The 22301-nt window shown below is 49.9% G+C and overlaps 9 protein-coding genes across 9 annotated transcripts; 2 read left to right on the forward strand and 7 right to left on the reverse strand.

The window, feature by feature from the left end:
- Positions 1-72: 72 nt before the first annotated feature.
- Positions 73-558, reverse strand: CTRU02_204244 (uncharacterized protein; the record flags this gene model as incomplete). Its single annotated transcript, XM_070204347.1, has 1 exon — positions 73-558. One exon carries the CDS (start codon positions 556-558, stop codon positions 73-75), a length of 486 nt encoding a protein of 161 aa, XP_070062110.1.
- Positions 559-913: 355 nt separating this feature from the next.
- CTRU02_204245 (methanesulfonate monooxygenase) lies at positions 914-2095 on the reverse strand (the record flags this gene model as incomplete). Its single annotated transcript, XM_036728336.1, has 1 exon — positions 914-2095. One exon carries the CDS (start codon positions 2093-2095, stop codon positions 914-916), a length of 1182 nt encoding a protein of 393 aa, XP_036580045.1.
- Positions 2096-2565: 470 nt separating this feature from the next.
- On the reverse strand, positions 2566-5345 carry CTRU02_204246 (beta-glucosidase; the record flags this gene model as incomplete). The annotated part of the gene is made up of 5 exons (XM_036728337.1): positions 2566-3267; positions 3330-4000; positions 4057-5023; positions 5110-5157; positions 5208-5345. The coding sequence occupies 5 exons, from the start codon at positions 5343-5345 to the stop codon at positions 2566-2568; spliced, it is 2526 nt and encodes an 841-aa protein (XP_036580046.1).
- An 819-nt stretch (positions 5346-6164) lies between these two features.
- On the reverse strand, positions 6165-7084 carry CTRU02_204247 (Protein RTA1-like protein 1; the record flags this gene model as incomplete). Its single annotated transcript, XM_036728338.1, has 3 exons — positions 6165-6562; positions 6616-6864; positions 6934-7084. 3 exons carry the CDS (start codon positions 7082-7084, stop codon positions 6165-6167), a joined length of 798 nt encoding a protein of 265 aa, XP_036580047.1.
- Positions 7085-8836: 1752 nt separating this feature from the next.
- Positions 8837-10798, reverse strand: CTRU02_204248 (phospholipase c; the record flags this gene model as incomplete). Its single annotated transcript, XM_036728339.1, has 1 exon — positions 8837-10798. One exon carries the CDS (start codon positions 10796-10798, stop codon positions 8837-8839), a length of 1962 nt encoding a protein of 653 aa, XP_036580048.1.
- Positions 10799-11754: 956 nt separating this feature from the next.
- Positions 11755-12463, forward strand: CTRU02_204249 (uncharacterized protein; the record flags this gene model as incomplete). Its single annotated transcript, XM_036728340.1, has 3 exons — positions 11755-11862; positions 11915-12047; positions 12102-12463. 3 exons carry the CDS (start codon positions 11755-11757, stop codon positions 12461-12463), a joined length of 603 nt encoding a protein of 200 aa, XP_036580049.1.
- Positions 12464-13956: 1493 nt separating this feature from the next.
- CTRU02_204251 (metallohydrolase YodQ) lies at positions 13957-15201 on the forward strand (the record flags this gene model as incomplete). The annotated part of the gene is made up of 1 exon (XM_036728342.1): positions 13957-15201. The coding sequence occupies one exon, from the start codon at positions 13957-13959 to the stop codon at positions 15199-15201; it is 1245 nt and encodes a 414-aa protein (XP_036580050.1).
- A 380-nt stretch (positions 15202-15581) lies between these two features.
- CTRU02_204250 (FAD dependent oxidoreductase) lies at positions 15582-16788 on the reverse strand (the record flags this gene model as incomplete). The annotated part of the gene is made up of 3 exons (XM_036728341.1): positions 15582-16175; positions 16232-16520; positions 16580-16788. 3 exons carry the CDS (start codon positions 16786-16788, stop codon positions 15582-15584), a joined length of 1092 nt encoding a protein of 363 aa, XP_036580051.1.
- Positions 16789-19676: 2888 nt separating this feature from the next.
- On the reverse strand, positions 19677-21794 carry CTRU02_204252 (uncharacterized protein; the record flags this gene model as incomplete). Its single annotated transcript, XM_036728343.1, has 1 exon — positions 19677-21794. One exon carries the CDS (start codon positions 21792-21794, stop codon positions 19677-19679), a length of 2118 nt encoding a protein of 705 aa, XP_036580052.1.
- Between the last annotated feature and the right edge of the window lie 507 nt (positions 21795-22301).

Below are 22301 nucleotides of genomic sequence, written 5' to 3' on the forward strand. Positions count from 1 at the left end.
ATGTAATTTCAAGATATTCAATCCCGTAGAGGAATGAAAAAGAAAATGTGTAAATACACTGAATCCACAACATCACGGACTATCCGTAAACTGCTGACCCTTTGGCGGTGGGCTAAGCGGCGTGGAGCATTCCGCCTCAACATCCTCCTCAGCGACTCCAAAGTAGCAAGTGTCGTCGTCCGAATCCCTCTCCGTCAGCGCCAGGCTCATGTGCCTCCGAGCACTCATATCATGCCTCAAACCACCCCCGAGGTTCAGGACCTCGTCCCCGCGCAGACTAAGCCGTATGCTCCTCCGCTCCCGCGGCGCGTCGGCGCTGTTGACGGTGCTATCGCTCGGCCTCCTGACTTCCAGCACGGGCATCTGGACCACCGTGGGCGTCGACGCCGGCGTGATCAGGGTGACGGGTATCGTCGGCGTGCGCAGCAACGCCGACACGGGGACCGGCTCGATCTCGTCACCGCCCGCGAGCATGGTCGCGTCGCTCATGCGGCTGCCGCGCCGCCAGAAAAACGTCGACGAGGGCTTGCGCATGAAGATTTCGGATTCGGTGCTCATCTGGGACGATGTGCGTTCCCTGGCGCACCGCGGCGGTTTCGGCGGTCGGGGGTGCGCGAGGAAGGCCGTGCTGCCGCTGGTGGTGCTGCTGCCCGGGTTACCCTCATTCCTGACTTTGCACGGTTTCCCTTGAGACTTCCTCGCATATGGCACGTATTGCTGACTGAACTTAGTAGTATACTGTTACTCTACGGGATTACATGCGTCAAGATGCGGCTGTATGTTCATGTCGGCAATTAAACATCATTTTCACCGGCGTCAATTGAGCAGACAATGTGGCTCACATCTACCTGCTATTCACTAACACGTCTATGTAGTAGGATGACAAGTAAACCTGCAATAATAACGGCTAGAATCAGGCAACTCGCAGACCAGCTTCTTTAACCAAAGGTAGGATCTTGTTGCCAAAGTACTCCAAGTCCGGTGCAAAATCGTAAAAGTTCGCGACGACCCCATCGATCCCGATTTTATGCAGAGCCTCCAACTGCTTGACGACTTGCTCCGGTGAGCCGATGATCTCAATATTTCCTCCGAGGTTGAGCCCCTGCTTTCCTTGAACCCCTTTCCTTCCCCGCCACGCATGGGCATCACTGTCATAGTTCCCGTTCGCCGTACCAAACTTTTTGGTTCCCGTCTGCACCTTCGTGCCCTCGGCAATGCTGCGAGCGTACGCCCAAGACTCCTCAGGCGTGTCACGCGATACGATGATGGGGTTTATGAGAATCTTGACCTCCCGGCCCTTGGACTTAACCGCAGCTCTGATCGTGGCAATGTGGTCGGGCAATGTCTCTAGCGCGCTCTCAATGTTTGCCGTCCCCGGGGATGTGATAAAAATCAAATCAGAGTACTGCGCCGCAAAGTCGATGCCGGCGGGCGAGCCGGTAGCGTTGATGAGGATCGGCCTGCCATACTGCGGCTTGGGCGTGATCCACGCATTCTCGAGCTGCCAAGGTGACACCTTACCCTTGTATGACAGGTTCTCCGTCTCGCCCCAAAGACTGTTCACCACGTCGAACAACTCCCCAGCCATCTGATACCGCTTGTCATGCTCAATACGCTGCCATCCAAACATTTCATGCTCAACAGCACGATGGCCTGTCACCACGTTGATGCCCCAGCGCCCTTTGGCGATGTGGTCCAGTGTGGCGCCGTACTTTGCGATGTGTAGCGGATGGAGCGGGCCGTATAGCACATGCATGGTGGAGATGAGCAGGATGGATTTGGTCACTCCGGCCATGGCGCCGAGAGCAACGAAGGCGTCGAGAGAGGCCTCGCCGTCATAGCCGCCTTTCGGCAGCCATTGGGTGCGGCTGAAAGCGAGTTCGAAACCAAGGTCCTCGGCTTTACGAACGAGGTCGACGTTGTAATCAAACGTCCAGCTGTTGCTTGTGGGATGAGTGGATATATTGATATCTTGAAGGTTGAGAAAAAGGCCGAGAAGTAGTGGTTGGCGAGATGCGCGACTGAGGGGTGAGTCCTTAAAGTCGAATGGGCCTTTAAGGGTAGGCCCACCCTCACGAACCGAAGTAGCTGACATTTCTTAACGTTCGTGTGATAATTGTTTACAATACGACGAGCTTTCAATGTCTTGAATCATCAACGGGTCGTTTCTTTTGGACTATTTCTATCGACTTGATTACACAGTGAAGCAAGTTGAGGCTTTGAACAATCTGCTTATGCAAGCCGGGAATGACGCGCAAATGAGGAGAGATGTCGAGATCGCATCTGCATCGATCGACTGCCTTATCAGAACAAACCATCTCCGCAGTCGGCTGATTGCGAAGCACGTCATCGGTAGTTGTCTCCTTCAATGTCAAAGTTAGTAATCAGACACTTTCTCTACCCGCGATAAGACGGATCATGCGAAAAAAAGACTTTGGTGAAGGACTATAAGAGATTGATATCATTCTAACCAATCTATAACTGCCAGTAAAACCGCGTAAGGAATATGAAAACATTCAAGCAAAACCATTTCAAGGCATTGTACTATACTTCCAACGATGCCCTTCAAACACCTTCCCAGAAGAATGTCTTAGGCAAAGTGAAGCTAGCTCTTAGGATTTCATTCTGAGGGTTTGAACTGGCTGCCACAATCGCCACATATTCTCCAGCCTCCGCTTGCCACTTTGACCTCTCCTGCGACCAGAACGAGAGCGCGTACTTGTCGAGCACCAGCTGGACAGTCTTCGTCTCATTGACAGCCAAAAACACCTTTGCGAACGCTTTCAGCTCCCGAACTGGACGCTGAACCGTGCTGACTGGATCGTGAATGTAGACCTGAATGACCTCGGCGCCATCATAGGCACCCTTGTTTGTCACATTCACCGAGATAGTAATCTTGTGGTCGACAGACGGCTCGAACGTGGCCGGCACCTGGAGTTGAGAATACTCAAAGGTTGAGTACGAAAGGCCGTGTCCAAAGTAAAAGAGCGGGTCGCGGTCAACTACCTCGTAGTATCGGTGGCCGATGAAAACGCCCTCGCCGTACACAATATCGTAATCCGTTTTTGAGAAGTTGAGGTACGCCGGGTTGTGCTTAACGGACCTCGGGAACGTTTGAGATAGTCTTCCGGAGGGGTTCTCCTTGCCAAAGAGGACATCTGCGAGGCCATGTCCAGTCTCCTGTCCACCAAACCAAGCGTGAACTAACGTGGACGCTTGAGATTCCCAGGGCATCTCGATAGGGCAACCTGATTGCGTGACGATAACCTGTGATTGATTTTAGCAAAACCTCCTAACAATAGACCATCCTTAGCAATTAAGGTACTTACGGCGTTGGGATTCGCTGCAAGAACCGCCTGGATCAAGTCGTCCACACGGCCAGGTAGTCTCAAATGCTTTCGATCTGCGCCCTCATACTCAAAGTCCGAGGAAAGTCCAGTGACAACGATCGGAATGTCAACGTTCTTTGCCAGCTCCGCTGCCTCCCTGATAGCAAGATCCTCGTCAATAATCTCGAAACCACCGACTCTGCCGGCAAGAGTCAACGCCGTACCAACACCGCCAGAAAGATCCTCGTTGACTTGGACGACCTCAATAGTGATAGGCTTGCCCTCAGTAAGTTCGGTATCGCAGAACTTTTCCATGGACAATCTGTTAAAGCAGGGCGTAGGTCCCGTCTTTTCAGGCTGGTCGGTCCACAGGTCGATGACTTCTTCACCATCAATCTTCACCCTTCCTTTTCCTGACGTACTGAAACCGAAGCGGAAGGGGCCAGTCGTTTCCGGAGTGTAGATGGCGCGGGCTCTGGCGTAGAACATCTTTGGCAACGTGGCATGGAAACTCTCGGGTACGTCAATCAGTTCCTTCTCGGCAGTGGCTGACAAGAGAACCTCAGCATTAGGGTTTACTTCCGGGTTCTCTCCGAAAACTTCAACGGACCAACCGAACCCCTCTGCGTTCAGAGGCTTCAAGTTCTTGAGAAGCGGGCTGAATCTGAAGGCTGTGAATCATGACATGTTAGCCCAATGCAAGCATCTTCATGTCGCGGCAACTTACAGTGGCATCCGAGAGAATACGAGACATTCTCCTTTCCTACCTCCTCTACAATAGCGGTGTAGGGAGTCACGGAGTAGTAAGGCTCGACCTCTGCACTTCCACCGCCGCTCAAAGCAGGGTTCTTGATGTGGTCACCAATCAAACCAATGCGTTTCTTTTCCGAGCTCTTAATAGGCAAGACTCTCTTCTCATTCTTCAGAAGAACAATGCTCTCAGCAACCAACTTCCGAATCAGAGATTGCTGCTCTGGAGTGTTTGAAGCAGAAAAGTACCCCTCCGGTTTTGTGTCCGTCACTTTGTTGACCAGATTGAGGACATTTCTCACGCTCTCGTCAATGGTTGTCCGCGCAACCTTGCGGCTGTTGACGGCGAGACTTAAACATTTACCTCTCCACTGGGCAGGCCCAGGCATCTCTAGGTCCAGGCCGGCATTGATTGCTTCTGAGGTACTGTATGTGCCAAACCAGTCACTCATTACCAGCCCTTTGAAGCCCCATTCTTCTCTCAAGATTTCCTTCATCAACAATGGGTCCTCGCTCACGTGGATACCGTTTATCTTATTGTAGGATGTCATAAAGGTCCAGGGGTCTGAGTCACGCATGACCAGCTGGAAAGGGAGCATATGAAGTTCGCGAAGGGTCCTTTGAGTCATGCAGACATTGTCTTCAATGGAGTTGTCAGATTGATCATGAGCCGCGTAGTGCTTCACACTTGTGGCAACTCCTCTTTCTTGGACGCCATTGATGTACGCTGCTCCGAGAATGCCGCTGAGATAAGGATCCTCAGCAAAAGCCTCAAATCCTCGGCCAAATAGGGGTGAACGTTGGAGGCAGATTGTGGGTGCAAGAAGCACATGAACTCCCCTCGCTCTAGCCTCCTCTCCTAGAAGGTTTCCGACCTTGCGAAGGAGTTCAGCGTTGAAAGTGGCCCCCATACCAGTTGCGGAGGGCAACATGGGGCTCGGGTTCTAAATTGGCACGTCCGTTTAGTCTTGTCCAGTGAGCCGGTAGCCTGCATGAAAAGGCTTCCCGGGCGGCTGCGCGATCTACTCACTCGATGAAACGACCGACGGCCGCGAATACCATGAGGTCCATCTGAGGTCTATTTCAATTTAGCAGCTGGATGCACGCGTGAATACTGTCAAAACTCACAATGAGCGCCGGAATGCCTCGGTGAGGAAGACCTGTTGTACGGAAGGAGCCTTGGCCGGCAAGAAGCTCAATCTTTTCGTCGAGCGTTAACTGACTTATCAACGCTTCCACATCGAGTGGGATATTTTTGACAGTCATGGCGAAGTCGGGGGACCTATGATGTGTCGAAAAGAGCGCGCGAAGAGTTGTGATCCAGTTGAGATGAGTTCCGACTATCCAAAATATCTGCCAATCGTCTGGGCCTAGAAGCGGCTGTTCTTCCTATCCTTTGAATGAGGTTTGTTTTCCTGATCTTCCTCACGTTTATTCAAGATCCGAAAATCCCATCTCATCTGACGGCTCCGACAGCGTGGAACTCTCCTAATTTGGAGTAGCGTCGGAAAATACGACGGAATTGCGGGAGGCCATGCGTCAGCAGAAGCAGCCACAGTATACGCAAAACACTCTCTCACTCTATTTAGGCTAAACTTGTAACCTCCGGAACCCTGTCCGAAAGCCGCCGGAGCCCACGGGGCCCCACAAATTGGCCGGCCGAAGTGTACCCGGGCGCCGTGACTGGCTCGAAACGGTGAGTGCCAATGCCGCTGACTCCATTCGGCTAAATCCCTTGTCGGCGTCCACCAACACATCGTGACCTGGGAGGCGGAACTATAAATTCCCGTGCCCCAATCTTGCACTAAGTTCGGGGATAGCGTTTGGTATGTGAATTCGATTACAAGTTGGTTTATGGCGGCCTTTCAATACATATATTATACCTGTAGATGTTTCCAGCAGGATCTAGTTTTATCGACTCAAAGCTCTTCATCAGACTCGCTCTAGGGCGGTCAATTGTTCTGCTATATACGGCGAATCTGGATGAAGTCTTGTTGGCGTTATTATGTTGAAGATGCAATTTCAAACAGCTACATAGGTGTGCTTAGTATGTATTTCTCCTCTGACAGTCGGAACATTGCAAGTCTAAACCTCCACTTTGCTAGCTAAAACCAGTTGCCCAGGATGCAAAATATTAAAAATAGCCGTAGTTAACAATATCAGGGTAATATCAAGAACATAGATATAAATTTCTCTCGACTGAAGCTCTCCATCAGAACCCTGTGCATACTCAGCGATTCGAAAAATTGATCGAACAAAAATCAGACTGCTTGCCACATAAAGCGCCTGGATATACCGTCGCCATGAAAAACGCAGGGACAAAGCTTTCTTGGTAGGTTTGGCCACGACCGCACTGTAAAAAACATGAAGGAGGGTGATGAAGAACGCAAAGAAGTAGATTTGAATTGCAAGGCCCGCAATAATAATGGCCTCACCGAGCTTGTGTCCATTTAATGACTTATCAGCAGCTAATATGCCACCTCCTAAGCAGATTTTCGGTTAGCATGAAGCAATACCTAGGATTTTGAAGACACACCTGTGGATTGTGCTAAGATTGATATAATATCTGCAATAACAAATCCTTTAGAGATCATTCCAGCATCCACCAATGAATACATGTTGGCGTCAAGACACGTAATGAATCTTCCTAACGTCATGTAGATAGAAGCAGCCATCAAAGTTGGGCCAAGTAGCAGGAAGATACTTTGGAGCATAAATGGCGGTAATGTCCATTCTGTACTTTGCCTTGCGGAAATAATGCGCCCAATGCAACCGATAACTTCGACTGATAACCATACGGTCAGCTACCTATTCGACGGTCTAGGCTGTCGGGAAGTTCTCAATGCGCACTTACATGCACAGCCAAGGAAGAAGGCAATAAAAAACCAGGCTTTGAGCCGGAAGCTTTGATAGAGATGAGCCGCTGCCGACAGAGCGAAAAGAACTGTGAAGATAATGGCCGCCGTTAATGACGGGGAATAGTGATAAAACTCAAATTCCTCCATTGCGATTAAACTTTGGACGATATGTGAGAACAGCTATTAGAGTAGGATGCAAGATTGCAAAAGAGAAAAGGAATAGTCCAGAGATTCATCATTTAAGAAAAGAGAGGGGGTGGCATCTTGTACCGTCGGAATACCCCAGAAATTTTGTTTCCAGCAACCAATATGATAACGTTAGCTAACAATGGGTGAGCATTCCCCCATAAGTTGGCGATCCCTGCATCTCGTATCAGGCATTACTGCTGCATCAAGATGATTCGGCGAACTAAGAGAAAGGCTAAAACATCGATGCTAATCGTTCAAAGACAAGACACGAATACGCGCATTCGCCAAAAATTGTTATGAGGCATTGAGTGAAATATCCGAGCTACGAGTGAACACGCGCATTTGCCTACGCAAGATGCGAATAAGAGTATTACACGGGTCTTCAAGTACCCACTCATATCCGGCCCGATTGAGATCTAGTCCCACTTGAACTACAATACTCCTTTAGCGCTTCACTGTAGGCTTGAAAACCGATTTATGGCTCAGGGAGTACTAGTCCGTTACACAAGATGAAGCACGTGACTTTCTTTCTCACTGTCCTAATGCTGATGAAGCACCATGTAACTGCCTAGCCGAAGGATAGACCTGGGCGTTCAATATGCGGAGCTGGTTTGGCCGCACGGCGTCACTATGGGCGGAAGAAGTGGGCAGCCGGCGCCTGACCGAGCCGGACCTGGCGGGCCCGCCGACGTCAACCGTGCCGCTGGCCCACGCTTCTTGTCATCCAGCACCTCCGTTCTGTTAGGAGAGGTGCAAAGCCAAGGGAAACTGAACCCAGGGTGACAGAAAGAGATGCTGGCCACTAGTGCAAACAGCTCGAAATCATGCCAGAGTGGGAAGTTTCCGCTTGTGGGTGAGACGTTTGCACCTTACGCGGGATGGCCGCGCGGAATGAGGGCTTGACCAGAGTTATCTATGCCGAGAAATTCAAGGCTTCTTCTTTCCGCAGGAAGACCACGCTCTAGATGACCTTCCGCAGGTCTCGGCCATTGGCGCACGAGCGCAATGATGACCTGAAGAGCTTAGGGTCGGTCGGATGATGCTGGTCGGAAGAACCTACCACAACAGATAAAAGGCTGGTAATCTCTCATGGCTTCCGAGCTGAGACGAAACTGCAGCGTTGGGCATGCAAAAGTACCCGAAAGAAGGATGCAATGCGGCATAGGATTGATACACCGCAGCGCTTTGAGAACGACATAACGCTCGGAGTTGCGGTCGTATCCGTACTCACTTGATTGGAGCCTGGTTTTGTGTCAGTCTCGATGGTGTTGTCAAGTGTCCTGCCCGTGACACAACCGTTATCGGATGACAATCGGCAAGTGTAAAATGAATGCCTTCCGTTAGGATCAGTATTGTCTTTCGTTGGAAAGGCTTCGTTCTACTTAGAGGAAGCCCCTCGAGAAAGAACACCCAAACCTGAACTATCCCTTTCCGCGCTCTATTACCAGCTAACATATAGGCTGCTATTACTACTTATGAATTCTAAGCAATTAGCATCTGTAAGATCGTTATATCATTCTTAGGGTTTAGAGTCTTTTGATATAGTGACGATCCGTTTTGTTAGGTAGTTGTTCATGGTAGCCAAGAAGACCTGATTCCCAAATACAAGAAGTAGTTGCATATTTGAGCCCTAACTCAATTAATACGGCGTGTTCAGCGGTGTTAAGGCGGCCATCAATAACACAAAGGACGTATCTTGATCCTCAAGCATCATGATTTAACAGCTTCCCTGACCTCCGTCTTGATCAAGAGAACGCCGCTAGTCGGCATGCCTCCCTTGTCCAACAGCCTCACAAAGCGGTATCCGACCCTCAGCCTGTCCAGGCGGACACACGCCCAGGCAGTCATGACATCGGGACCGATCACGTCATTCATGACTACAAAAGACAGAAATGCCAACTCAGGTACGACGCCTTCCACGTTGAGGAACTCTATAACTTCGCTGCCAAAGTCCGGGCTGGTGCCTCTGCCCTTACCCGTCTGGCCACTATACCCGACCTGCGTGACCTGCTCTCCGCCCGCACTTTCGCTTACCATGGCTGCCAGCGCGCTTGGTTCCGTATGGAGTCCTACCTTGACGTAAGGTATGAACTTGGCGGGGTCATCATCTCGCCTGAACAGAGGGACATTCTGCGCCGCCAACACCGTGACTGCAATCCTGTCAAGTGTCTTGCCGGTGATTTTCGACCCATATGCCTTTTCTCCCTCGCCGTCGGATCCCCGTACTTCGCCATGGTGATGGCGATAGCCCTCCGGTTTGAGGACGTAGCCACTGGAGCCCGCGAACATGCCTTCGTTAAGAATCATGCCCACGTCCCACGACTGCCAATTCAGCGCGACAACCTGCACGCCTGCCCGCCAGAAACTGACGGGATCGAAGTTGGACGAGTCCACCCGCATGCCGTGCGGGTATGTCCGCATGAGGAAAGCCCTGTTGTGCGCGAACAAGGCCTCTGGCATGCGTCTCTGGATTGCAAATGCCTCCTTTTCGGAGAGGGAGAAGATGTGATTCGGCATCGACGCTTCGAGCTGCTCAAAGGACTTGAAGGTGATGCCGCGCGTATAGATGCCCAAACGGCTCAACCTCGACGTGACCTTGGGCGGCTTGACCTTTTTCGTTTTCCTCTCGTTGTCTTCCGTCGTCACCTCAAACATGCTGTCTTCTTCAGAAGTGCCTGCGGTGTTGTCCGTTTCGTCATCGGGAATGTATTTGACCTTAATTAGGATCTTATTGCGCAGCTGGTCGGGCGACGGAAGGGCGCCGGGGGCCGTCTGGATTGCAGGCAAGAGGTACTCTCCCCACAGCTCTTCCATAATGTCAACCATGGCTCCCTGTTGCAGCGGTGAGCAGTGCACTTCTAAGCTGACAATAAGAGGCAGATCTGTCGTGACGAAAGCGTAGTCCCGGACCACTCGACACACGTCGCGGAACAGCACTTCCTTCGTCATTGTGAAACCGTGGAGGACCCGCGGTTCTGCTTGGATGATATCCGACAGCCTGTCGTCGACGGTTCTCCCTTCTGGGTCAACTGGGTCAAACTTGTTCATCACCCACCGCCCAACTTTCGTAATCAGTCGATCTCTGAGTCCAATGCTCTGAGGTGAAGCATTGGTGGCAAGACCAGCTGGTGTTCCCGACTCGTCAATCCCGTCTGGGTTGAAGCCTGGTTTGTAATACTGCTGGCCATCCCACACATCAATTTCGATACACCGACACCCTCGTAGAAGGACATCTTTGTAGGCATCGGTGCTGGAGTCGCTCGAGAGCTGGTTTCCGATAAGATAGGTGTTGTGGCTCGAGCTGATGAAGTAGCTGCTCAGCGGCCAGGAAAGATCCTGCGGAGCTACCGGCCCTAGTACGTTGCCGCAAGGAGAGGAAATGTACTCAATCAAGTCGAAAAGGTCTAGCTCGTCTTTGTCGACGAGGTATCCTGCTGCACCGTTGGGGTCCTCTGCCTGCACATGCTGCATGAAGATGCCGGTCTGGTCTCGCGTCCATTTGCCGTTTGGGCCGGCATAATTATTGAACAGCTGTGAGAGGTGGCCGAGTAGAGACTCATTAAGAGTCTCCTGTAGACCACTCTCTTGGGCACTAGATTGGCCGCCGCCGGCCTTATGTGTCTGCTGTGGAAAATGAGGCGGCATGGCTGCCGGTTGAGTGGTGGTGGACATTGAGTTGGAAACCGTCTCAAGCCGATTACGAAGAAACAAGGCGAGTGTCGTTCATTGAGACGGAATTGGCTCGCCCGATTTTATACTATTTTGGCTGAGGGATAGTTTAGTCGCGAAGAAGCCGTTGTGCCGGTGAGAAGACCTGCGCGGTCTTGGCACACCGGATGCCTTCCGGCTTGGAAGTTCCACAAGCCCATCGGCTCGGCCGAGAAGTGCGTACAGCTCGCGTAGACCCATTTTTAACGTGGAAGGGTTTTCAAAGCAGGGCTCCTAGCCTGTGGTTAGATTAGTTTTGTAGGACTCGGAGACGATAGTTTATAGTTGAAAACACTAGGAGGTTGTACTACATTCTGAGACTGAATGAGGCCCACGAGGGTCCCTGGCTACAGATACCTTAATTGCCTACGGTTCAAAAAAACCCTCAGAGAATCAGGTTTCGCAATAGTTATGGGAAAGGATCATGTATTGAGAAAAAGACCAAATGTAGCGAATGAGCGTAAGCAGGGCTGAAATAGAGAGTGTAGTTGCAAGATATACGTCTCCTCCAAACACTATTCAACAATATGAAGACAATTCATAATCACCAACCACTGAACCAACCAATCTCCGTAAGGGAGTCACCCCCTTAGACCTAACAGAGAAGCGACACAAACAAGTTGTTCATCCGTAATTTTTGCTAAAATAGTTTAAATTAGACTTATCCCAGACGGGCAGTGACATGGGGTACCTGCATGGTCCCATTCATGATCGAACTTCCGAATCAAGATAAGCATCAGTCGTTGTCAGCGGCACAGCGACGAGGCTAACCTGGACCGTTGGTAAACTTGTCGCAGTCATTTCTGCCGTTTACAAATAGGAGGCTATCTCCTCCTTTCTCTGAAGGAGAAAAGAAAATTTAGAGAAATCAACCTTCTCCACAGTCGCTCGTTCCATTCAGTCGTTACCTCCACCACACCATGCCGCGATCAACCACCGTCATGCTCCTCGGACTGCTGGGCACCAGCCTGGCATCTACACCGCCGCCATACGATCAAGAAAAACAACACCGCGACGCAGACTGCGACGTGAGTCGCAACCAAAACAATATGCCGTAGGACGCACAGCTCACTCTCTTAGAACGGCTGCTTCTTTGGCAGTTTCCCAGGCGGCTCCTGCACGAACGACCCGGCATGCATGTGCACCCATCAGAAGTACCGCGAGAGATATTTTTGCTGCATGGCCGACAAATGCGACCGCTCCGTCCTGATCGGTGAGTTTTACCCAATAGTCCACGGACACACATGCTTACTTGCAAAACACCCAGATTCGATCCAGCGGCAGAGTCTAGGATGCGAGAGCTGGAACAACCCGTTCACGTTCGACGCGGAGGCGGTATGCGGTATCAAGCTCTACGAGTCGCCAACCCAGTCGGTTGCCACCGTAACTCAGCAGGTCACTGTCACCGTCACCCACGAGGCAAAGACAACATCGGCGTTTGCCGCCTCGGCCTCAGCTTCGGCTGCGGCCACATCTAGGGGCTCTGCGGTTGCTTCCGGATCTGAGACGACTGGCGCAGCTTCGTCTACGAGCGCGCCGGCTCCGTCTACTGTGGCGAACGGCGCGCCGATAGGTCGCGTTAGGGTGGGTATCGTACTTGTAGCTACTGCGTTCGCAATGTTACTGTAGTGTCTCATTCACTCAAGATCCTTACACTCATTGACCGCTTGAGTCATAACTGTAATTATCGCCATCGGTTGATTAAAGTTAGCAACCTTCTTTGCCTCTTTAGCGCCGTCCACTTCTAGGCGTTCGTCGAATAGGACCCCATTCAGCTCCCAATCAAGCCGTCCGATTACCGGCCATCCCGGGTGGTCTTGGTCTTGCACTTGTTCCGGGTGCTGGTCTCTGCTGGGCCGGTTGTCGGGTAGAGCATTATCTATCTCTTCTTCTTTCTACGCTCCCCGCTAGTAGGTTGGTAATATCCATAGGAGGAATATCTATTACTCTAGTACGAATCTTTATAGTGAGATTAGTTAGCACTAGATTTGTAGACTAGAAATAGAAGGCGCGCCAAGTAGGATAATTCAGCCATAGCTACCTAGTTGTATAATATTAGGCGTAAGTAAGCTTAGTAAGCTTTAGTATTCTATACATAATTTATCTATGCTAGACCAGGAGATTTAAAGATGGTCTTAATATAGCTGATTATGGCGGGCATAGAATACAAGGTTCGGAATTTAGTCTTCTTCTGGTAATAGATAATCTTCTTTAACAGCCCGGTTGTCTATAAAATTGCCTATCTCACCCTACTCACCCTGCTCAGCCAGTTCACACGACCTTAGGGCGGCGGGTGATCTATGCAGACTTAGGCGGTCTATCGGCGAAGTTCAGATTTAATTCGTCTTCAACAGTCTCAGACCCTCAAAATTAAACCGGGTTAGAGCTCGAATGGATCCAACCTGGGCTACTCTTTCGCTGCCCACGCTTCAACATCCGTGATTCACAAAAGAATTCAGGCTAGGTCTTGAATTGAAGATCTAATCGAATCTAAAGTGCGCTTAGCAATAAAAAAATCTGGGGGCTTTTACAAAGGCTTCCGTATCAGTTGCCATTATGATTTGATGCAAAACAGTGATGCAGGAATAAGATTAGGACCAAAGTCTCGGATGAAATATTCAAAGACACTTTTATTTACCTGGAAACTGTTTGAGAGATTTTAGTCATCCACTTTCTGTCAAACAGCAGTAACCCGGCTAAACAGACGGCCCTTTAGCTCGGAAAAGAGGCTGGGCGACTGTAGAATGGGTGGTGCTGTCATAGAATCTGCTCAAAGCACGGTACGTTTTGTCGTAGAAACAGGTTTTGCTTTGTGCTATTGAATACTGAGTATTTGGTTCAAGGCTACCTCAGCGTTCCAATGGCTACTGCTAAACAACACAAGGGACATACATGTAAGGTTAGTATGACAACAACTTTACTGAAGAGTAATTATGGAGCAGAAGAACGATGGTTAGCGTGGGGAGAAATTGAGTTCTGTCCCGGCGCAAGGACACATCTCTGGTCAAAGTGGGCCCGGCCAAGGCCGAATCCGGGGAAACTCGCAATAATTGCGCTACCTTACATTGTGGCCCTGCCATCCCACACATATCATCCTTCAACTTACCTAAACCACAATAACCATGTCTGATTCCGCCATCGCCACTGACTTTAAGCGTCTCGACGACTGGATCGACGATCATTTCGACGAGGAGTTACAGTTTCTACAGAAGCTAGTGAGGGCACCGACCGATACTCCTCCCGGTAACAATGCCCCACATGCGGAGCTCACAGCCGAGTTGCTGCAAAGCTTCGGCTTCGAAGCCGAGCGCCACCCAGTGCCTGAAGATAAGGTCCTTGCTTACGGCATGAAATCCATCACGAATCTGATCGTGCGCCGCAAATACGATGAATCTGGCCGTACAGTGGCTCTCAATGCCCATGGCGACGTAGTCCCGCCGGGCGAGGGCTGGACACGCGATCCTTACGGCGCAGTTATCGAGGACGGCGTAATGTACGGCCGTGCAACTGCCGTCAGCAAAAGCGACTTTGCAAGCTTCACTTTTGCGGTTCGTGCCTTGGAGTCACTGAAAGCTCCACTGCGAGGCTCAGTTGAGCTTCACTTTACTTATGACGAGGAGTTTGGCGGCGAACTCGGCCCCGGCTGGCTGCTGAGCCAGGGGCTAACTAAGCCTGACCTCCTGATTGCTGCTGGGTTTTCATATGAGGTGGTGACCGCACACAATGGTTGTCTTCAGATGGAAATCACCGTTCATGGCAACCAAGCTCACGCCGCCATTCCCGACAGCGGTGTTGACGCGCTTCAGGGTGCAGTGGCTATTCTTAACGCGCTCTATGCGCTCAACAAAGGCTACCGAGAGGTGCGGTCTGAAGTAGCTGGCATTACTCATCCTTATCTTAACGTTGGTCGTATCGAAGGCGGTACGAATACAAATGTTGTGCCCGGTAAAGTGGTGTTCAAGCTCGACCGCCGCATGATTCCGGAGGAAGACCCGGCCGAAGTGGAGACGGAAATCCGGCGAGTAATTGGTGACGCGGCTGCTGGGATACCTGGCATCTCAGTGGATCTCCGGCGCCTGCTCCTTGCGAAATCAATGCGTTCCCACCCTGGCAACCAGCCACTGGTGGAAGCGATTCAGAAACACACTGGGGAGATCTTCGGTCAGCCGGCGCCTGCGACGGGTACCCCGCTTTACACCGATGTACGGTTGTATGCGGAAGCCGGAATACCCGGTGTCATCTATGGCGCCGGCCCTCGCACAGTCCTAGAGTCCCATGCTAAGCGGGCGGACGAGCGGTTGCAGCTCGATGATCTAAGACGTGCTACGAAAGTCATCGCCCGCAGCCTACGTGACCTGTTGGCCTAGGAAGTTGCAGTTTCAATACGAGTGAAAGCTTACGAGGCGATTGGAAATATCTAACTAACATTGAGATCTATGCCGTCTTTGGTGGATACGGAATGGGGTGGGTAAACGTGAGAGACCGCTGTGGTGGTTCAAACGAGATGGCCATAGATATAATACATTGATAATGTACATCAAGTATTAGTCAGCGACAAAAAGGGTGTTAAAGATGTTCTTTTTTGCTTGAACATTGATGTATTAAAATTCTTTATATCCACGAGCGACAACCATTGAAAAAGCCTGAGCATCAGCGTATACATGAGCTCAGCAAATCCATGTCCAATCCCCACCAACTCCTCGTCTCTGGCCGTTACTGAAATCTCTGAACTATCCATATGACAGATTTAAAGCTGCTCAAGAGTAATGTTGTCGATAAAATGCTCGACGTAGTTTGTGTTTCTTGTGAACCCAATGTTCAATCCACAATCGCCTTCGTACCTGGCGGGAACCGTAAACTCTCCACTGAATCTGTACCAACCATTTCCAAGAGGAGTACCGTTCTGCAAAGGCGAAGACCAAGATGCTCCGATAGACCAGTTAGGCTTACCGACGACCGAGAAGTAGGTGTTGGGGAGTGTGTTGCCGGCGCCAGGAGCTGTCGTCTTGCCCGAAAAGCTGATTCTGTACCGGGGGCCCGACTTCAGATGGAAGTACCGGTTGTTGAAGTACAAGAGAGCAAAACCGAGGTACTGACGGTTGATGGAACGAAACGCCCAGGTAGGCTGGCCGTTGGCACCTGGAACTCTGACGATGTCTCCATCCCATCCGGCACCGTTGTTGTCACTGTAAGTCCAGCCGTCGAAGTTGCCTTTCTCGAAATCCAGGTTCTCGAGAGGAGCTGGAGCGACTGTTACGGTAGCCACGCCGCTCGTTGTTACGGTAGAAACTGTCTCCCAGACTGTCGCCGTAGCAGAAGCAGTGAGAAGGGAGGTGGACGTCTATGGCAATTGGTCGTTAGATTGGGCCTTCATTGTTGTGTAGAGTATTTACTTACATCAGTGACAGTCACTGTGCCAGCTGTGTAAGTGACACTGGTTGTCTGTGCAGGCACATCGATGCAAGAGCAGGCTGAGGTGATGCGCGAAGCTGGGTAGCCTGCACCTTCGGTGGCGCACTTGGGAGCGGGAGCCGCACCAACTTCCGCACGCTTTTGAGGGCTTTGGCCATAGAAAGCGGTGACGGTGATGGTTGAAGAGGGGACAGTTGCTGTGAATACCGTCGTAGTTGAGGTGACAAAGTCTGTCTGGGTGGTTGCCACCACGTCGGTCCACACAGTTGCAGTGCTACGGAGCGCAAGAGTCTTAGCGGGGTTGAACAACGGTTCTACGATTGAAACACATACTCTGTAGCCGTGACAGTTGCTACGGTCTTTGTGAATGGAGTAAGCCCGGAGCAGAACGCACTCGCTTGGGTCGAGTACCGCTGATCGATGAAGCAACGGAAGAGATTGTCTCGGTTGCAGGTAGCACGCTCATGAAGTTCGAGAGGCGAGGCAGCTACGCTGGCAAGAAGCACAGACAGAGCGCCGACGAATGTGTTTTGATGAACCATCTTCACAAATCACTTGAGCGACAAGTTGGAGGTTTTGTCCGATCCGTTGGTGTTAGAAAACGATGGAAGACAAGAGCGTGAGGATGAGGAGGAGAAGGAAATGCATTAGAAGGCAAGTGGCAGTTGCCTTTTTATCTTCCTTTTTGACAATCTCTACTCTGTTGATGCATCTTCATCATCCCATAAGGAGTATAGCCAGCCGAAAGTTAGTGATGCACCAACAGTCGACATGTCAATAGTCGACATTGCTGGAAGTCTACTCTGGGTTAGACACAAGCATGCGGCGAGCTGAAGCTACGATGTCAAGATGCCAAGCCATCGTAAACATGCCCAGTCAGTTGGGGGTTACAGGGCGAAAGCTGAAAGCTGAAGTCTCCCGACCCGACTTTCTGGGTCCTTCAGTCAGAAACTGCTTAGATTCGGGCGAAGCGGCATCAATAGCTTTCTTCTACCACACTATCGGTCTGATCTGGGCAACTGCTGCGTACGTGAACAAGGGTAGAAAATTCCGAATTCGAATCTGGCAAGGAGCTTCTCCCGGAGGCCAATCCGAGTTGGCCACCTGAACCAATCTGCTCCTTTCAGCGACCTTCGCGTGCTCGATTGGGAAAGTTGAGCAGGGATTCAGCATATGGCCACCTCTAGACCGGTGACACCCTGGCTGGCAACTGTGGAGCGCTGATGGTCCAAGGCTAGGAGGTGCTGCAGCGGCAAAGTCGAATGCTTTCTGGTAGCATCGAATGCCATCGGGGGAATGAATAATTCCGGCCAATCCGCCAGAATCGTCGGGCAAGGCGTTATTCTCCTGGGCTTGGCGACTCAAAAAATGCTTATGGTACTATCCGAAACCAACTGGTGTTTTTTTTTTTTTTTGACGGATAGGGTCTCAGAAAGCTTTCCTGATCCGATGCATTGGAAAGGTCCAACACATGGTGGTTAGTAAGCATGGCAGTTGAAATTGAGATTCTTCCCCATGAGGTAGAGCTGAACATCACGTGGTGAGACGCGAAACCTGGCTGTTTGTTGATTAGTAGGTTGTCTAAGGATACAGCCCGCCTCAAAGAAGGCTAGCATTGAGTTTAATGTTTTGTGTTGGACCAAGTGCTCCACCTCGTAATTAGACCACTACATTCGTCGCTCGACATCATCAAAGAAGCGTAGAGAGAGGAGGACAATCAATCTCTTTCCTGCATCCGGACCTGTCACTTTTTGGGGCTTTAGGATATTCCCGAATAATTATCAACCTGCATCACATGCAGTAAAGCCCTAGTAAGCTGTACCTTACTGTTAAATGACAATCACCAGCTCCCCGGCTTGGTTGAAGGAAGACAAATGTGCCACTTGTACACAAAAATAGTCATGGAAATTTCGACATCGATGTGACCCTTATCTTGTACTGCCATTCAGTAATCTGTCCTTGCTACTGCTTGCTTTGCAGATTGCGATTATGCCTGTGGTTGCTATCACTTTACCGGTTATGGAGAGAGGAAAATGGCGGAAGCAATTTACGATATCTCTTCTTAACACGTCCAGAAGCGCTTATTTTCCTCCCTACAAGAGCCATATACACGGGCTTGAGGACTAAAGTGCAACAGATGAGAGCACGTGGTTATGATTTAGTGTAGGGCGCCTGCAGGTGTATTGGAAAAGAATCTCGCTAATCCACAGCCTCTCCGACCCAACCGCTAGGGGCTTACGGCCGCTATGCATCTTTTGCAGCAACTACTGCATACGGTAATTTAAGAATGGCTAGTGGTGTTTACTGGCACTAGGAACTAGCCAATCAAAGCCACTGTTGCAGGTAGACCAATCAGCTGCCAAGATACCATCATAGCAATGGCGCTGGCCGGATGACTCAGGACAGTTGCATCGACTCGCCTTCAAAACTAAACACATTGTAATGTTATAGGGACTTAAGTATAACGAGTTCTGGACTAATACTAGTGCGTCCAAGTCACTCTTATCATCCCTCAGCTCTGATGGATTCAGTGTAAATATCCACACTCCCAGCCTTAACACCTAATATCTCATCGAGACACATACTCGATGACCATGAGCATCATTACCATCAGACTCGCAGAACCAAGAGATGCACCCCTTCTACCTACAGTTGAAGTCTCAGGTGCAAAAGCATTCTTGCAGATTCCTACCCTTGCTTGGATTGCCAGCGACAATGTGCAGTCTGAGGCACGACATCTGGAGTTCATATCGAGTGGAGCCGCTTTGGTAGCTGTCGACAACAGAGACGTCCCAGTGGGGTTTATAAATGGCGAACCAATTGAGGGCAATTTTCATATCTGCGAACTTACAGTCAAGTTGGATTTTCAAGGGAGAGGTATCGGCCGAAGCCTGGTGCAAGCAGCGAGGGCGTGGGCAGCATCTCGTGGCTGTGCCGCAATCACGCTAACTACCTTTCGAGACGTTCCCTGGAACAGGCCGTTTTATGAATCAATGGGATTTCAAGTTTTAAAGCCTTCAGAGGTGACAAGATATCTATCAAAAATAATGGAGGAAGAGGCCGACGCTGGTTTGGCTTCAGAGCTGAGATGCGCCATGACGTTACCGGTTGCACCAATGCATTGAAAGGACAGGCAAGTCTGATTAAGGAATTTGAAACTGTCTCGATAGATCTTGGATACAATTGCCACAAAGTAATTGCGGTTCTACTTTTGTTGTCACACAAGTTTTATGTATCTGGCATTTGTGTCTTCAATCATTCAAGATTAAGTAAAGCTAAGAAGAATTTTTGGAGCAATAAATCCAACCCACCCCAGATCTATGAAGGTCGACAAAAGAATAAACAAGATGCCTTGGTTAGGAAAGAAAGGTTACAGCAGTAAAAAAAGAAGAATTGCGGATCCCCGACATCCCGTACTAGATACGACGTCCTAATCAAGCTGCATGAACGATATATCGTCAATATAGATTTGATTGATGTTGTTGGATCCATATACAGAGCCAGTGACGCTCATCTTCAACTTTATGAAGGACGTGATAGTTTTGATGGTCAAAGTTCTCTTTACCCACTGATTTGTCGGAGTCGAGTTCAAAGACGACTCTCCAATGGCGAAACCACCAGGCTCCAGGTTGACTTGCACACCTGTGTTCGTTCCCGCTTTGGTCGACCAGACGTAAAATTGGAGTTGATACGTCTTGCCAGGCACAACCTTCTGCATACGAATAAAGGAAACCGCGCCGTAGTTTATGCCTGTATACAGCGCCGAGAGACTGTATTTACCTGACCGGGGTCGGACAGAATTGACAGTTACTTCCATAAAGTTTCCCTTTCCGGATATTCCCAACTGATCGTCATTGGAAACTTCCCAAGGATTTGTGTTGCCAGATTCCCACCCTCCATCTCCGAATAGGTTAATGCCAATGGTTGGGGTAGTAGTGGCTGGGGAAGCCGTTGGTACTTGGCCGACTACATATGTCTTCGTAACGCAGGCAGTGTCGTACTGGCAGATCAATGAGGCTGACGGCGCATTCAAACAGCTGTTTGCGCTCGGAATGCTCTTATACGTGTTTGCGTTTAAACAAGCTAACGCTTGGGGATTTGCAGGCAAGCCATTTGCGGACAGTTGAGGCTTGCAATAGGATATAAACTGGTCCAAGGTCAAGTCCGCCTTCTCTGCAAACATCATTTCGCAATAAGTGGGAAGGTTTCCGGGCGTAAAGCAGTATTCCGGGGTCCCATTGTATGTTGCTGTTGCAGCACAACTAGTGACGGTCGTCATGGCGGGACCGGTGGTTTTCGACAAGTCAGATGTCAATGATGATGATGAAGATGATGATGAAGATGAAGTTTGAGAAGCTGAAGAAGTAATAGATGTCGATGATGGGATCTGTGGACCTGATGATGTTGACATAGACATTGAGGACGTCCTGGATGTTGACAATGTAGTTAATGAGGATGATGAAGACGTCTGAGAAGTCGATGTTGTTGTTGATGTCGATGAGGAAATCTGCGGAGTCAATGATGTAGTCGATGCAGGTGAAGATGTATGAGAAGCTAATGATTCAGATAGCTTCAAGGATGAAGACGTTTTGGAGGTCGAAGAAGACAATGATGTCGAAAAAGACGTCGGAGAAGTTGAAATCGTCGATGACCATGACGATGTGACTGAAGTAGACGACGATGAATAAGATGGAGAGGCCGACAACGTTTGCTTCGAGTATATATTCAGTCTGTTCGAGTCGCCACACTTTTGATCGCCTGCACCCATGCAAGACATCTTACATTCATCTTCTGGCGCAGCTTGTCCGATCAAATCGTCGCCACAAAAGCACTCTCGTGAATATTCAAGCCCAAAATAAGTGTATGCTTTACACCGCTCTGCGCACTTTTCGACAGTCATGTCATCAGCGCGATAATCAATAGCCTTTAGCGATCGGTCGTACGGCGTATCAGTCCAGCAAGAACGGTAAGTAAAGCCGCCGAGAGAGCTTCCATTGCTTACAGTAGTACCAGATGTACCGCCGGAGGTTGACTTAGTTGCTGAAGTTTGGTCAACCTTGTAGATATTCAGCCGCATACTGCCACCACAAAACTCGTTATAATTGCCGGAGCAAACCATGTTACAATCGGATATAGGTGCTGAGATGTCTGGAACGGTATTTCCACAGTAGCATTCTGAAGACCACTGTGTCCCAAAATAGGTATAGCCAGCACAACTGGCCGCACATTTGGCTGCTGTCATGCTTCCATCAGAAATAGTTTTGCTCGGCAGTTTTCGGGGTATACTATCGACGAAGCAGCCCAGAGACGTAATCCCAGGCAGGGTGGCAGGCCCCTGAGTCGTAGGACTCAGGTTACTATAGATATTCAAGCGATTGCTTGCGCCGCATAAGCTTCTTGAATCGCCGGAGCAACGAAAGTTGCAATCAGAAGGGTCTGCCGCCTGGCTGCTAGGATCTCGGGCATTACCGCAGAAACATTCGCGGCCATATTCGACGCCGAACAGAGCGAATGCAGAGCAGAATGCGGCGCACTTTTCGACTGTCATGTCGTTCGCAGCAGTATTTCGACCGCTCAGAGCTCTCTTTCCGTCAACAAGATCTGTGAAGCAACCGAGGGAAGTACTAAGCACTCTCTTTGGATGTTGTCCTGGCAAGGCAGAACCTATAACGAAGAAGAGATATAAAAGCGGCAAAAGCCGCAGGTTCGAGTAAGTGGGAGACATAGTATTCCAAGCTTAAAAGAGTGACTGTTTAACCAAGAAGGAAACACGAAGAAGGATTGTGATGAATTGAAGTAGAAGTCACAAGAAAACTCGTGAAATCAAGTCTATATATCATGACACCCATGTCTAAATTTCGATTACCTGTTGGCTTCTAAGTTGAATGGCTGAGTTCCACGGCCCAATTTCAAACTCAACCAGGCAGTGCACAAATGAGAGCTTTGTTACATGTTTCGATATGGTACTTATGGGTGTCCGGAATTAAATTAGCTTATCTGCTAGGGAAATTAGGGATAAAAAATGTCCCACTGTGAAAGAAGTCTTTGTTAGGAT

The sequence above is a fragment of the Colletotrichum truncatum genome (genome assembly GCF_014235925.2).
Source record: "Colletotrichum truncatum strain CMES1059 chromosome Unknown Contig_0002, whole genome shotgun sequence".
Lineage (NCBI taxonomy): Eukaryota > Fungi > Ascomycota > Sordariomycetes > Glomerellales > Glomerellaceae > Colletotrichum > Colletotrichum truncatum.